The sequence below is a fragment of the Oryzias latipes genome, chromosome 22, assembly GCF_053564925.1.
Source record: "Oryzias latipes strain Hd-rR chromosome 22, Olatipes_Hd-rR_3.1".
In the NCBI taxonomy this organism is placed as follows: Eukaryota; Metazoa; Chordata; class Actinopteri; order Beloniformes; family Adrianichthyidae; genus Oryzias; species Oryzias latipes.
This window is the reverse complement of record NC_136258.1, coordinates 15,295,435-15,309,121: the sequence shown is the minus strand read 5'-3', so window position 1 is coordinate 15,309,121 and position 13,687 is coordinate 15,295,435. Positions and strand designations below refer to the sequence as shown.

Below are 13,687 nucleotides of genomic sequence, written 5' to 3'. Positions count from 1 at the left end.
TGTTTGTTGAGTGTTTCTATATGTCCTACAGAATAGTGGTAGTTAACCATGCTTCTTTTCAAGTGATCCTAAAAATTAAACTGGCATTATTAAATAAACAGATTTAAAATATAAAATATAAATCAAGTTATTGGGGAGACTTTTTTCAGCATAATTCTAAAAATCAGAAATCTGCCAAAATCTGATAAACAAACAAAAAAGAATGACGTGGTGTGATCCAATCCTTCATTTTTTTAAATGATCTAAATAATTATTAATATTTAAATAGATGTTAATTTTCTTTACGTGTATTTGAACGAGCTTCATACTAGGCCAGTAGGTTTTATGTGTTTTATGTATTATTTATTCATATACATATTTTAGACTCAATACAAAAGACTAAAGCGTGCAAAGAATTTTTTCTCCGATTATTAGATTGTCATAAAGCATGTAAACCCATCAGATCCAATTTTTGGAGTTATGTATTACTTTCTTTGATTAAAAAAGGTGAAAGTGTTCAGTCACCCAAACTCAATTTTTCCTTGCTTATAATTTGGGTGTAGAAATTTTCTTTAAAGTTATTGGTTTGCGACAATAATAACTAATATAGTTTTTTTTTTAATCAATATTAAAATAATGTCAAAGGTTGTTTTTTTTAATGCTCTACATTTTGCAAGTCTCAGTGCTGCGTACTGATGATGATGATGATGATGATGATGATGCCGCCTGGAGCAGTGTCGAGCCTCGAACTCGCGTCACCATGGAAGCGCTCAGTTTGCGACATGTATTCGCCATTTTGCTGCCTAAGTGTGTGTGTTATATGTATGTGTGTGTGTTTTTGGGGGGGGGGGGGGGGGCTCCTCTCGATGTGAATACCTTGGTAGCTTTAATGTTCAGCGCCTCTGACAACAGCTAAGAAGACATGTCTGTCCAGGGCTGCTGTCGCGGCGGCAGCATGACGTGAGAAAGGACTAAGCAGTGGAGTTTTCATCCCTATTAAAAAGGGACCCGAGGGAGAACCGCGTAAGCTCTGTTTTCTTTCTAACTTTGCTAGCGCAACTCGGCGAAATGTTCCGAGTAGCTTGTTAGCTCAGCGCTGTTGCATTGGTGCCGCCGTTAGCCGTAAACCACTGAGGCTGGTTAACGGTAACGAGTTCTTTAAGGGGCGAAAGAACTAGATTACTAAGCACACAACTGTTACTAGCGGGTTCGTCGGAGTACTTCGTGTACCTAACCATTATTACCTGTCCAACTACCAGGGACAAAAAATATAGGAAACCGCAATCAGGTTATGTCTTGCTGTCCTCGTTATCGCCGAGCTTAGAGCCACAAGTGGTTGCGTTTATCCCGGTTTACATAACAAGCTAAGTTAAATGCTTTACACTGACAGAGCAAAAATAACAGCTGCCTTTATTTTGGAAGTTAATTTATTTCAACTACGTAACTTATAATAACATTTTATACAACTTCCTATTTAAATGCCACCTAGAAATAGGACTGTTGTTCCACAAAATGCCTTTAAAATTATTGGTTGCCTTTCAAAATAAAATACTTTCTATAATTTTGAAACCCTGAAATAAGAACGTTTTTTTTTCTGTCTTTTTTATTTTTTACAGCTTAACTGAGAAGAAGCATGCGTTTCATCATTGACCTCTGAGGATGATTGCACAAAGTAAAGCTGAGGAACCTAATTGTCCTCAGAGGATCATGTTGGCTTCCCTGAATTCTCAAATTTGACCTGATCTGAAAGTCCTTCAATAATGATACCTGGATTGGTTTCCCAAGAGTTACACGAGCAGCTTCTGGACCTGAAGAGTTATCAAAGTCGCACGAATGGGGTGGATGAGCTGAAACGCGTCCTCTCAGAAGTGGAAATTAAGTCGGTTCCCTGTGATAGTATTGAAGATTTCATCAAGTTTCTCCCGAGACTGCTGGATGATAGTAACTTTAAGGTGCTGTACGGAGCTCTACAGGTTTTGAACTTATTGATTGAGAAGCTTGAAAGTAGCGTAGACAGATATTTTAAACATATAGTTCTAGTAGCCCTCAAAGCCTTAGGAGATACTCGCACCCTCACCCGGAATGAATACCTGAATGTGTTCCAGCAGCTGATGAAAACAGTTGAACCTCAACAAGTTTTGGGTCTTGTCATCGGCAACTTGAAGCACAAGAACTCCAGGGTTCGGGAAGATGTTCTCAACATCATTATGGCAGCTATTCTCACTCATCCGAGGAAGGATTTTAACATTCCCAAGCTTTGCTTCGAGGTTGCACCATACTTGGCAGACAGCAAAAGGAGGGTCCGCCTTGCTGCCCTTGAACTGTTTGCTGTTTTTGATTCCTGCCTGGACACAGGGAAAAAGCAGGTTCTAATGAAAGCCGTCGACATGGTTGAGCAAAAAGAGGACGCAGAGGGTCTCTCAGCAGCCGTACAGGCACGGCGAATGAGGCACACCCTTCCCAAACTGACTCCAGACGGGACATTGGAGTATGGCCTGGTCGTGCCTAAAGTGGGACAGTGGTGCTCAGAGCCACTCGGGTCGGGTGCTGATCTGGACTGGGTGATGAACGGAGGGCGAACTAGCAATGCCAGGAGCCACAGAACCGACCAAGACTCCGACAGACTATTTGGCTATGGCAGCCTAGGGTCTCTCACTGACGATCGGGTTGTCAGTGCGAGTAAAGGGAAAAACAAACTACCCTGGGAAATGTCAAGGTTCTCTACATCTGAGAATGAGCAGCGACAAAGCAGCTGTCCTGACCAAAAGACTTCTGATCAGGTGAGGCCTTATCTACATCTGTGATTTGTGAATGTCTAATTCCTTTGTCTTGATCTCATTTTTTTGGATTCTAAATTGTGTTATTTAAGTGAAACTGCTGGTGAATATTCAGCTGGTTCATCATTTCAGCATTTTATTCACAACAGAGTTTAAAAGTGCATCATTTTGCCTCTGCAGTTGCACTTGGAGCTTCAAAATGTGTTTATAAGACATGAATCACATTGAAGGAAGTCTTAATTCTAGCACTTTCCTCGGAGACTCTTTGGAGGGGGGAAACTATATATAGAATCTTTGTGTCACAGTGCAGAATTGGTAGAAAAAGGAGGCAGAGGGGGAGGCATGTTTCCTATTTGGTGTCTCTTTCCTCCTTATAAGGTGTGAGTCACACCAGTGCATCCATATGTATAAACAAATTTAAACGTCATTACACGTGTTTTAGAAAATGGGACATGCACAGAAAACTTCAAATTCAAAAAGTAGAGATTTAGGAACAATCTGGAGGCAAAAACCTGGCGTGTTTTCATCCGCCGTGTTACAGGAGCTGCAGAGGGTAAGCTGTAAATACGAAGAAAATGAGGCCCTGTCCTAACCAGGTGCTATCATGTGTACCAGGTGATCAGATCGCAAGAACACAGTGTGAAAGACAGGCGTTACTGCACACGAGGGAAAAATCTGATTTAGAGCTGCTGCAGGGTGTTCATGGGTACATTCTTACAGTTTGAGTTCATCACAAACAGGATGGTTTTCCCATTTCTTCTCTGATGCTCTAATAATTTGGCTACATAGAATCATGTCTTTGAAAACAGAGCGGCGTATTTCCCTTTTTGCTGCTTAGTTGACCGTTAAAACAAGACTGAATTTGTTATTCTGAGCAGGTAAGAAATTTGAGGTTTAAACAGCCTTTAATGCATAGCTTTACTTATTCTGTCAATCTGTCATTCTAACTGAGATAATAAACGACATAACTCACCAAAGCTGTTGTGCTCAGATTAATTTGACTAAATCTGTTGTGATCTCAATTATTTTATTTACTGATTTGTTTTTGAGCTCTTTGGTCCAGCTGTTTTAAAAGCCTTGTGTTGACAGCGTTCTCTTGTTTCCCAGCAACCCTGAGCCACACACGGCGTTTATGGAACAGGCTGCGAAGCATAAGTGTTCACATGGCGGGGTCATTCTTGTAAAACATGGCCGGGTTAATGCTGATTGCAATCACACCCAGCGCTCTACTATGAGTGTTATTGACATCGTAGGCAGTATGATAAAAAACACAAACACACACACAGCCATGCTGTTTTACAGTGTGTGAGCTGAGGTGATTTCCAGCACTTTTTTTTCTTCATTTTTTTATTTTTCAATTGTAGATTTTGCTTTGTCGGTAAAATCTACACACGTGCAGTAAGTTATACAGCAACTGAAGAAATGCCCGCTCATACCCACACAGCTTTGTCTGAGTCATGTATCGGCTCCATCTCTTTGTTCAGGCTAGTGGATGGAATTACACTAACGTCTTTGTTATTTTTAAAGGCCGATTTTTCTTTTCTTTTTCAAGTTACTTAAAAAATCATTGTGGCTGCTGTTAAAAGATTTTTTCCCCCTTGTTTTAGGTGCAGGTTGATGAATTGACGCTTGTGTCGAGGAAGTCAGAGACCTACATACCCAGCTTCAGTAAGTGACATGGATCTTTTCTACACGGTCAACTTCAGCGCCACACGGTTTAGAGCAGCTTTAAGTTGGATTAGGATGTAAAATCAAAGGATTCACGGTTCCAAGAGACAACAGAAGCTCCCAGATGTGAGCAAGGAAGATGGGATGCAGCTATATCTTTACTTTCAGCCACAAACGACCATAACATCAGAGCTAATATTAGACAGACCAGAAATCCCCCTTAAGTTCTCAAATCTTTGCCTAGAATGGCTGCTTTTCATTGCTGCTCATGAAACTGCTGTTTAAAGTGAAAAGCTATAGATTATGAGAAAATGAGACAAATTGTAGGAGAACTGTCAAGACCTGGAAACAAAAAAGCAATTTAAAAAATGGCTCTCACTTATTCAGTACTCAGTTGGACTGAAAGATTGCTGCTGCAGCGACTGAAACTAAACTCAATTCTGACAAAATAATCCAAAAATACGACCGAAGACTCAAACTACAGATTAGCAAAGAGAGTAATTTTTCTAAAAACGTAAAAATACATTTAAACGCAGTTTGTTTTAATTAATTAGATGACTGAAAAAATAAAATAGGTTGTTGTTCAGTGTTCTTGTCTGTTTTGCCAAGCAGGAGAATACATGTGTGAGATTAAAGAACTATTCTGATGAAAATTATGTTTTTAACATGGTGGACATATATACAGATATTTAAGGTAACTAATTTGACCTCACACCGTTAAAGTTAGGTTGGGGGAGTTAGGAGCTGTGAGCGAGTGGCAGAGAATGCAAACTCTCAATGAGCATGGAAATGGGGGGCGGGGTTGCTCCGCGCCAACAATCCTGCCTCAACTCTGAGGAAAATTTCGAATGAACTGCTGTCATAGAAAACAACACAGGTTTTCTTGATTTTGGTTCAAAACAGCAATATCACATTTTAAAGACCACTGGGAACGCCTTTACAATCTATCAAAAGATGGTCTAAGTGAGTCTTTAAATCTCAGAGGCCTTTTTCTCGTTTTTCTAAAAGCACTATTTAGATTTGGCTGCTGTATCATATTTACAAATATTTTGTGTTGCTTCTATTAGTATTATTACTATTTTCCTGATGTAGTTTTTTTCCCATGCCCCTTATCATCCGATTTTTTGGTTTGATGTTCATTTACTGTATTCAGCATTTTTTTGGGTTTTGTAATTGAATCTTTAATCATTTTGACCTCACTGTGAGCATAAAAATGTTTACCTTTTTGTTGTTTTTTAAGGTTCTGCAGAGCCACAGAAGCGTCAGTCTTCCAGGAGGGGGGAGTTTCCCTCCCAACTCAGAAGAAGTGGAAGCCTCATCTTAGATACACACATCTTTGAATCCACTAACACCTCTAACGAAAGTGTTGGTAAGTAATTGACAAAAATGACCAAAGTGTTCTCTTGTATATGTGAGATGATTATTGCATTAGCGATTTACCAAAACTCAAATAATATTAATGGAAATCTACTGGAATGAAGTGTGTGGAAGCATTTAGTCCACCCATAAACCAATCCACAACGCTTCTAAAACCACGTTTTGAATCCAATGTCTCCCAGCTGCACCCAAAGGACGGGTTCTCTCGAGGAATCCCAGTGTCGAGCGAACCTTCTCCCTCCCTTCAAACCCCTCCACGCCCGGTTCCTTCCTTCTGCCCTCCTACCCGCTGGCTACACACCCAGTGGGCGCGCTAACTCCAACTCTGCCCCGCCGCCATGCAGACTCCTCCCTCTCCATGTCCAACACATGGCCCAACAAGAGAGAGAACAGCCCTCACCAACGGGACACAAGTCCCTGGAGAGAAACGGCAGGCAAAGTGAAGGGTAATTAACAAAGAGACGCGTGTCTTCATGACTGCATTTAAAGAGTTTCCCCCCATCTCTGCTTCACATGACTGTTTTTGTCTTTTCCACTTCAAGGGGAACTCCTCAGTGGACGTTCTCCCAGACCGCTCCGCGCCTCTCTTGTAAGCTCCTGTTCGACTTCTTCATTTCGGCAAGCTCTAAGCAGCCCCCGAGCAACTTTCTTTATCTCACCGGTGGTCCCCAAAGTGGATCATTCCTTCTCTCTTAATGGAGAAAGATCTTATAATTCTGGCAGCTTCATGAACCACCAACCTGACAAGAACGCTCTTCTTGACTCTGAGAACATCACTACATGGCAGGGCGATGCTGTAGACACGCATGAGGTCAGGAATAAAGCTCTGTAGTTCAGCGTGTTTGTGTTGAGTGCTACCTCATCTGCTCACACTTATGCTCTAAATAACTGCTGCACACAGATGCTGAACTCGTTGCGCTCGCTGCGAAACAGCACCGCCAAGAGGAGGGCAGGAGTTGGCCAAGGCAGTCCAGATCCGGACAGTCCTGACTCGGCTGTGAGGGTGGACGTGCGTTTGAACTCCACTTCCCACTCCACCAAAGCCCTTACAAGCTCAGCTAGTGAGAGTGGCCTTTCCAGTATGAGCTCGGCCACCAACTCCAGCTTGAAGGGCATCAAAAGCAGGTCAGGGATCCCTCTGTTTGAGTCATTTAAATAAAGTTTACTGCATTTTTTTTATAGGTCAGTCTATGAAAGAAAATATTGATACATTCGTTAATTTTTTTTTTACACCTTATTTAAATAATTTCTCCTTTTTATCAGGGAAAAATCTATAATGAAACCTCACGTTGGAAAGGTGCCTTCTGCATATCTGAGGTCTTCCATGTCCATGGACTTCAGCGGCCTTCAAGGTACCCGAGGAATAAAACGTTTTCACCCATCGTGTTGCTTTGTATTTGACTCTTGTATTTATTTATTTTCTTCTTCAAAGTATCATTTCAGAGAAATGAACTATTATCTGGGCAGAGAGTCACTCATTCCAATGGAACAATCAACACAGAGCAAGATCCAAGCCCTCCATCAGGTAATTTGCTCAGAACTTCAAAAGGCCAGCCTGGACAGAGGTTTTCTGCTGCAAATGCAGCGGCTTTGTAACGTTAGGTAAACAAACGATTTCCCTTGTTTTGTAGAATCCAAAATCCACCACAGTGGCAGGAATTCACCGGGCACAGATATTCCAGAGGGCGTTATAGGAAGAGGTCAGTCACTGCCAATTAGTTTCATTTGATTTCACAAAACAAATAGTCAGGATGTTTATGAGAACACAGCTTATTCTAAGTTCTCACTGCTCTTATGATCATTGGTAGATTTAAAGTTGGATCTTCTTATATTGGTTCATATTGTTTACTGTCTAGAAATGAAATTTTTTCACCTAAATGTTGCTGCTACTTCTTTACTGGTCTGTCTAAAATGTGTTTTTGTGATTCTTCTGCTAAAAACTAAGGTGTCCCTGAAGTGCAGATCACACCAACAAATTCCTCCACGCAAAAAAATTTAAACACAAAGAGGAGAGAGAAAAAAGGAAAACAAAACATTTACAGAAGTCAAAACCAAATTCCAGAATCCAAAACACGATTTCAAAAAATGAAAAGAAAGAAAAACGTTTTGGAAAACAAAAGTAATTTCCAGGATTCAAAATGAAATGTTAAGAAAAGGTGTGCGCTATAGGACATCGCTGATTGGATGATGACGTTTGTCCATCATTTCAACCCACTGGATATGCTCCGTACTAATCATCACATTGAAGACGCAATTGAAAAAAACTCAAACGTCCTCTGACTGATTTGTTGGTGTAATTTCCATTTTAGGATCATCCATAAAAAAAAACCTTATTTTGGTCTGTGTGATCCTTATTAACATCCTAGCTCACTCTAAGAAGCATTTTCCATGCTATTAAAAATCTCCTTTGTTGATCTTTAGGCATGTTTGAGACCACACTGCTCAACAGTCCAGGAGTTTCCTTTCCACCTGAACAGGGTAGTTCAGCAGCCACCAAGCCTTCAGCACCGATCTTCAGCAGTCACATCGACAGCATGGGCAGCTCGCGTCCTGACGAGGCTAAAGTTAGTCGCACTGCATCGTCTTCTGTCACCTTAAGAGAAAACTCTTGGGTATTTTAGTCTCACTTGCTGTGTGTGTTTTTTTACTTGTGAAGGAAAAGGTGAAAAGCATGAGACTGGGGCGACATAAAACAAAGTTGCAGCGTTTGGATCAGCTGGAGGTTCAGTTGACTCAAGGGGACCAAAACAGAGAAATAATCCGCCACCGCGTCAGACAGATGCTGTCAGACTCACCCACAAACGAGAGTAAAGCGTTAATCATCAAAGGCATGACGCATTTCTGTTGGTTTTAATGTTATTTGAACTTTATTGAATCATCCACACAGATGGTGTTTTACAGCAGGGCTTTTCATTTGATCATGTGTGTTAAAGGCCTTCACCTGAATGACAGCACTCTGACACCCACTAAAGCAGAGTCTCACTCCGATGACTCGACCATAAGTCCCTCCAGCCCCCCAGGACCCCAAAGTCCGGCGAAGTGCTTAACTCCACCCCACCAGCCAAGCCCCCCGGCAGAGCCGCCAAACCCAAAAAATGGGTCTCGTCTAAGAAGGGTCTCCAGTCTCAACAGAACCCGGCTCTCCCAGTCTCACAGTTCAGGTCAGTGATTGCAGGAAGCCTCATCAATGAGTAGTCTGGCAACATCCGTGCACATTAGGAATACATGAGGCAGTACAGGAACAGAAAATGTTGCAATTTTAATTAGCATGCCAGGATCACTGGAGCGTGGGGGAGGAAGATGTTTGTTTCCGTGCCACAACGCTTTGCTTTGAAAACCTCGTGTTAATGCACCGCTGCGCTCACTCTCTGGCAGAGACAGAGATGTAACATGACGCTAAATCTCTGTGTGCTTTTTGTCGGCATGTTTAGATGAGCTGACCCATACCACGCATCACAAGAAAAACCCCTCAGAACCTGCAAATATGGGGCCATTCTCAAAGCCAGAGCTGGTTCTGACACAGAGTTTCAACCTGCTGAGTTCTGAAGACTGGTGGGCAACGCACAGTTCCAATATGCAGTCATACTAAGAACGCTCTTTCTTTAAGGCATGAATTCAGTTTTTGTATGCTTTTGTTCTCCAGGGATAAAAAGATTGAGGGTCTGATGCTTCTACGCTCTCTAGCCCTTTATCACCCTGACACACTACACAGCAATCTTCATGAAGTTTGTCTGTGTGTCATCCAGGAGGTAACTTTTTCTACAGCACTTTCCCAGAGTCACCAAGAACTAACGCCAACCCACCCTGAAAAATCAAACCCTTTAATCAAACCCTGCAGAATTTTTTAAGGTAACATTTTGTGCAGGTCTTAAAAATATCACACTACTGTCAAAGTGTAACTGTACACCAAACTTTTAAATGACTTGAGGCACACTGCCAAAACTTGATCTTAAGAAAGTAAAAAGGCTCTTGTTTTAAGAAAAAAAAATGTCTTATTTCCTGTCTTGCAAGAAAATAATGTTATAAAGAAAGTTTTTCGACAGCGAAATATTCGTATTTTGGAAAAACATTTCTCACTGACTAGAATTTTTAAAAAAGGATTCTTGCAAGACCACTTATCTTACCGTATTGACAGATTTATTTATTTTTTTGCTTATTTAACAAAAATCTGCCAACGGAGTAAGAATTTGGACTCATTTTCTAAGGAACTTGTTTCTGCTTTAAACTGTAATTAAACTGTACATCTTTATGCTTGACTGTGTTCTTTGGGGGGATCTCTGTCATTCAGGTAAAAAACCTGCGATCAGGTGTGTCCAGGGTGGCTTTGTGTACTCTGGGAGAGCTGTTCACGCACCTGCAGAGGACAATGGACCTGGAGCTGGAGGGCACAGTCAAAGCTTTACTGCAGAAGGCGGGTGAGAGCAACGCCTTCATAAGGCAAGACGTGGACGCAGCACTGGACTGCATGGTGCAGCACTGCACCCCGACTCGAAGCATCAGCGCGTTACTCTCTGGAGGTCTCAGGTGGAAAAGAAATCACAAAAAAAAAAAAAAAAAAGTGGTTTGCTTAGACCCAAAACTGGTTATTGTTCGTTCACTGAATGGACTTCTCCTCCTCTCACAGTCACCTCAGCCCAGTCGTGAGGAAATGCGCCGCGCAACACCTGGCGAATCTGGTGAAGAAGGTTGGTGCGGCGCGCCTTCTGTCTGGAGGAAAAAATCTGACTGAGAGAATTTTACCGGCTGTCACCAAACTGGCACAAGATTCTTCCCAGGATGCAAGGTTTGCTTAAACAACATGAGACGCTTACACTTCTTATATGTACACACCATTTCAGATGAACAGTAGCAATACTTTAACATTTGCAGTTAAAAATATTTAAAGAGAAATATGAAAGGTTTTTTGTTGCATTGGTACTTAAAACCCACATTCAAGTATAAATCATAAGGTTCTTAAAGACCCACTCGATGACAATTGTGTTTTTGTGGGATATTTCTGATGATAGGGGACATAAATTAAGAAAATGAAGCTAAAATGAGCATTTCAGAGTATTTCTTTATTCAAATCGCTGCGAATCAGGAGCAGATGAAAAAATGCTGTTTGATAAAAGAGCTTATCTGTGACTTGGATGATACGCTGAGGGGGGTACAAGTTCCCCAAATGGCTCAAACCTGTACGGCTGGATAGCTCCAGTATTGCTCGCCGTTGTAAAATTTTGTAAACAGAGGGGAGTTTGCCGCGCGCCTACAGTCCCCCCCACAAATCAGAGGTGAATTTCTAAAGAACTACCACAAATGGCCACCGGGAAAGCTATTTAGATAGCTTAAAAGATGATCGGGGTGGGTCTTTGGAAAACGATAAAGATGAATTGTTTAAATTCTCATCATGCTGCTCGCCTTAACAGGTACTACGGTCGTCAAATCCTCCTATTTCTGTCTTCCCACCCTGACTTTGACACGCTCCTGGAGAAATATATCCCCAGCAAGGACCTGCAGACTGTCAGAGACTCTGTCTTCGCTCTCAAGACAAGGGTAGGTGGTTGTTTTTCAGAGCACACACCTTTTCTGCTGTATCTAACCTGGCTTCCTGGGGTTTCAGGGTCTTGGCGAGACGCCCCAAGACACTCAGTCAGCGAGAGGGAGGCGCTCCCTCCCTGGCAGCGGCACAGCCCGGGCCTCCTCTCTCAACAGAGAGCCGCTCCACCAAAGCAACAGGTGGGTGTCACCATCAAAGACTGTACAAATGTTAAACTTGTACCTGAATATTGAATTGGTACATTTCAAACCTCTTCCAGAGAATCTCGTAGCCATCCCAGCTGCAGAACTCAGGCAAAAAGTATTGCAGACAAAACTGAATACATCCAACAGATCTCAGGTCTGCTGGCATCAAAGGACTTCAAAGACAGGATTAAGGGCATTGACCAGCTAGTGGCTGACTGTCAGGACAACCCCAACATGGTCATCAACAGCATGTTCCCGGTTAGTAGAGACATTTTTTGTTCTCATCTGTCTCACAATTCAGATGAGTTTCCCCACTGAGGTTTTCACTCCTCTTCCTGTTATTTCCTACTGTAGGTGTTTGATGCCTTAAAAGCCAGACTGCAGGAATCCAACAGCAAGGTCAACCTTTACGCCTTGGAGTCTTTGCAGAAAATAATCCACTTACTGAAGGACAACTTGTCTCAAGTGGTCAACATCCTGGTCCCAGCAATAGTGGACAATCATCTCAATTCTAAAAACAACGCCATCTATTCGGCTGCTGTCGGAGCAATTAACGCGCTCATCTCCAATCTGGGTGCTCGTCTAGAATGATTGAAAATTTGGAGATCCGTGTGTTGCAGAGTAGGGCTTTGCTTTGACTGTCATTTGTTGATCTTCACAGACAACATGCTCCTCCTCCAGCCTTTCTGCACCAAGGCTCAGTTTTTAAGCGGTAAGGCAAAGGTGGACCTCATTGAAAAGGTTGCAGGTACGTTCAACAGAGCAGCTGCGAACATCAGCAGCTCCCACTTCTTCATCTGTTCATGTTTTTAAAGGAAGACTCAATACCTACCTTTTTAATCTGGCTTTTTTATTTTTTTTGTCTTGCTTTTGGTTTTTAAAATTGGAAAACGTTTTATCGTGAAGCACTTTGAAGCTACTTGAGTCAGAAAAGTTTGGACAAATAAAGTTTGATCTGATTCTAGCTTCTGTAATATTTTTTCCTTTCAGATCTTGTGACGGAGCTCTACCCCCGAAAGCCTCAGACGGTGGAGCAGAAAGTCTTACCTCTACTGTGGCACCTCTTGGGCACCTCCACCCACAGCGGCACCACCAACAGCAGGGGAAGCAATTTAAGGGGTGCCACTGTCGGCCTGTGCCAAGCCATGTATGCGCAGATGGGACCAAGCCTGAGCGAATGTGCCGCCTCTCAGCCCGCTAGTGTCCACAAAGATCTAAACGAGATCCTGAGAGCATTACCTTAAGCGGGAATCTGAACACAAGCAACGGTTCATCTACAATGACCTCACCTTAAGACAAGAGATGCTGGACACTTCCTATAATGCCTGCTCCTTTTCCAGTTAAACTCAGCTTGAGTTATGTTAGAGATTCAGCAGAATTGCAGAGGCATTGTAAAATATCAGGTCTTACGCATACTCAACCTGCTCTTTTTGCACTTTGTAGGTCTTTGTCATAGCTTTTTCATCCATATGTACTGTTAACAAATCAGAGTAATTGCAGAATGTACAAGTAAATGCACAAGGTGGGGAAAAAAAGATGTATATTTTGTCGTTTCTCTAAATTAGCTGTCATATTTTTGGAATGTGTCGTGAAGTTTTTGCATCCGTGAAATGAGATAAACACGAACAAAACTTTGTACGTCCTGAACGTGGATTTGCACAGTATTGGTTTGGTCTATATATGCTGTACGATGGTACTGTTCTAGTTTACCTATAGTGTGTCGTTAAAGATGTGCTGAGATGGTACCATCTGTTATTTTGGACGATCTAATTATCGTGCAGATTTTAAATAAAAAAAAACAGCAACAACGGTTTGTATTTTTGTAACGTGTTTGTACACAGATGCTTCGATCAAGGTCGCTTTGTGAAGTGCTATCCCTGGATCAGGGGTACCGGAACAGATAAGGTTTTTTGCCACCCCCCCCCCCCCCCCCCCCCCCCCCCCCCCTCTGAGGTTGCCTGAGAAACGGAGAAGGATCCGGTCGGTTTCTGTCTCAAAATAGTGCCAGTCTTCAAGTAGCCTTGTAACAAAATCTGTTAAATTATTTTTGAGCTTGTGTGTGAACAAGATGAATATATATGTATGTGTGAATAAATGGTTTTATTTCTCTAAATCGACCTTGTGTGCTTTTTTTTTCAAAATTAACAAAATAATTTTGAAAAAGT

The 13,687-nt window shown here is 42.0% G+C and overlaps 1 protein-coding gene across 2 annotated transcripts; it reads left to right on the top strand.

The window, feature by feature from the left end:
• Window positions 1–736: 736 nt before the first annotated feature.
• Window positions 737–13,635, top strand: togaram1 (TOG array regulator of axonemal microtubules 1). 2 transcript variants are annotated; one of them, XM_023951527.2, is made up of 23 exons: window positions 737–1,002; window positions 1,596–2,759; window positions 4,364–4,424; window positions 5,665–5,793; window positions 5,984–6,247; window positions 6,344–6,612; window positions 6,703–6,926; window positions 7,065–7,153; window positions 7,234–7,326; window positions 7,433–7,501; window positions 8,223–8,365; window positions 8,458–8,629; window positions 8,735–8,962; window positions 9,233–9,353; window positions 9,445–9,550; window positions 10,090–10,325; window positions 10,426–10,584; window positions 11,207–11,333; window positions 11,401–11,516; window positions 11,597–11,780; window positions 11,877–12,096; window positions 12,184–12,270; window positions 12,513–13,635. In XM_023951527.2, exons 2-23 carry the CDS (start codon window positions 1,740–1,742, stop codon window positions 12,764–12,766), a joined length of 4,371 nt encoding a protein of 1,456 aa, XP_023807295.1. In that variant the 5' UTR covers window positions 737–1,002; window positions 1,596–1,739; the 3' UTR covers window positions 12,767–13,635. The 2 variants fall into 2 exon arrangements, with proteins under 2 accessions (XP_023807295.1, XP_078796869.1); XM_078940743.1 differs by lacking the exon at window positions 737–1,002 and adding an exon at window positions 1,173–1,267.
• Window positions 13,636–13,687: the final 52 nt, after the last annotated feature.